This window comes from Priapulus caudatus, unplaced genomic scaffold (assembly GCF_000485595.1).
Source record: "Priapulus caudatus unplaced genomic scaffold, Priapulus_caudatus-5.0.1 Scaffold608, whole genome shotgun sequence".
NCBI classification, from domain to species: Eukaryota; Metazoa; Priapulida; class Priapulimorpha; order Priapulimorphida; family Priapulidae; genus Priapulus; species Priapulus caudatus.
This window is the reverse complement of record NW_014577669.1, coordinates 149,712-151,655: the sequence shown is the minus strand read 5'-3', so window position 1 is coordinate 151,655 and position 1,944 is coordinate 149,712. Positions and strand designations below refer to the sequence as shown.

The 1,944-nt window shown below is 47.8% G+C and overlaps 1 protein-coding gene across 1 annotated transcript in view; it reads right to left on the bottom strand.

Moving 5' to 3' along the window:
- The window catches only part of LOC106812105 (inversin-like), a 24,765-nt gene that overhangs the window by 10,990 nt on the left and 11,831 nt on the right, over window positions 1-1,944 (bottom strand). The window contains exons 7-8 of the mRNA XM_014815881.1: window positions 977-1,052; window positions 484-582 (exon numbers count right to left, since the gene is read on the bottom strand). Of these exons, the coding sequence (XP_014671367.1) occupies window positions 484-582; window positions 977-1,052 (175 nt within the window). The remainder of the gene's footprint in view (window positions 1-483; window positions 583-976; window positions 1,053-1,944) is intronic.

Genomic DNA, 1,944 nt, shown 5'->3' with positions numbered 1-1,944 from the left:
GGCGTAGTGCAGCGGTGTCGCGCCGTTGGCGTCTGAGCTTGCGTGGTCCGCTCCACTGTGCAGCAGCATCTTCACTATGTTCGCATAACCTGTGCGTGTCATCAACCAAATTCACGCGTCATAACGCAACAAAAGACGAGTGGGACGCAAAGACGAACAGAATGTAAAGGGGAAGGTAATGGGTGGAATCGAATCCATAATATAATGGTCAGTAAGAATAACGGGTGTGGTGGTGGGGGCTTAGCATTAAGCCTAAAGCGACTAAATTTTCCCAAACGTAAAAAAAAAGAAAAAAGAATATCGGGAAGAAAAACACTAGTGTGTTTTTTGTTTTGCGTTGACCAATGACGTTACTCTATTCCCTACAAGTGCATGCAGTCTCTCAGACGAAAGTACTGCTGCGTCTGGGCTTTCCCAGACGCTGTCCACTATACGCAGCATACGGAAACACGCAGAAACGCCCGAGGGGCCGGGGAAACTCACCGAGTACTGCGGCGTAGTGCAGCGGCGTCGCGCCGTTGGCGTCTGAGCTTGCGTGGTCCGCTCCACTGTGCAGCAGCATCTTCACTATGTTCGCATAACCTGTGCGCGCCATCAACCAAATTCACGCGTCATAACGCAACACAAGACGAGTGGGACGCAAAGACGAACAGAATGCAAAGGGGAAGGTAATGGGTCGAATCAAATCAATAATATGATGGTAAGTAAGAATAACGGGTGTGGTGGTGGAGGCTTAGCATTAAGCGTAAAGCGACTAAATTTTCCCAAACGTAAAAAAAAAGAAAAAAGAATATCGGGAAGAAAAACTCTAGTGTGTTTTTTGTTTTGCATTGACCGATGACGTTACTCTATTCCCTACAAGTGCATGCGGTCTCTCAGACGAAAGTACGGCTGCGTCTGGGCTCTCCCAGGCGCTGTCCACTATACGCAGAATACAGAAACACACAGAAATGCACGAGGAGCCGGGGAAACTCACCGAGAACTGCGGCCCAGTGCAGCGGCGTGCGGAACATGTTGTCAAGAGCTCCCACGTTGCACTTGTCGACCTCCGTCTGCAAAAACAACGATCTGATTACGCGCCACGGCAGCGACCGATGCACCGACGATCACCTCACTGGATCCGTACAACACTGGAAGAACGTACAACTCCGGATCCGTACAACACTGGAAGAACGTACAACACTGGAAGAACGTACAACACTGGAAGAACGTACAACACTGGAAGAACGTACAACTCCGGATCCGTACAACACTGGAAGAACGTACAACACTGGATGGAAGAACGTACAACACTGGAAGAACGTACAACACTGGATGGAAGAACGTACAACACTGGAAGCATGTACAACACTGGATGGAAGAATGTACAACACTGGAAGAATGTACAACACTGGAAGAACGTACAACACTGGAAGAATGCACAACACTGGAAGAACATATACAACACTGGAAGAACATACAGTAAAGTTCGAGACAAAGAAAATAAGTTTCAAGACAAACACATTTACGGACGCCAGCTGCAACTTCATTTGAACGCAACACATGTTCGTAAGTACGCAAGTAAACAAGTTGGCAAAGCAACTAATTATCGAAGCAAATACAAGTTTCCTAAACGGAAGTAGGTGGCAGCACTAGCATCCCCCATCACCCCCATCCTACCCCACCACCAATTTCCGTTTTGCAACTTGCTGTTTGCTTGCGTACTTGTGTTTGCGTACATGCGTGCTTGTGTTTTGTTCATATGGGCCACCAGACATACAGCACTGGTAGAACGTACAACACTAGATCCGTACAACACTGGAAGAACGTACAACTCCGGATCCGTACAACACTGGAAGAACGTACAACTCCGGATCTGTACAACACTGGAAGAACGTACAACTCCAGATCCGTACAACACTGGAAGAACGTACAACTCCAGATCCGTACAACACTGGAAGAACG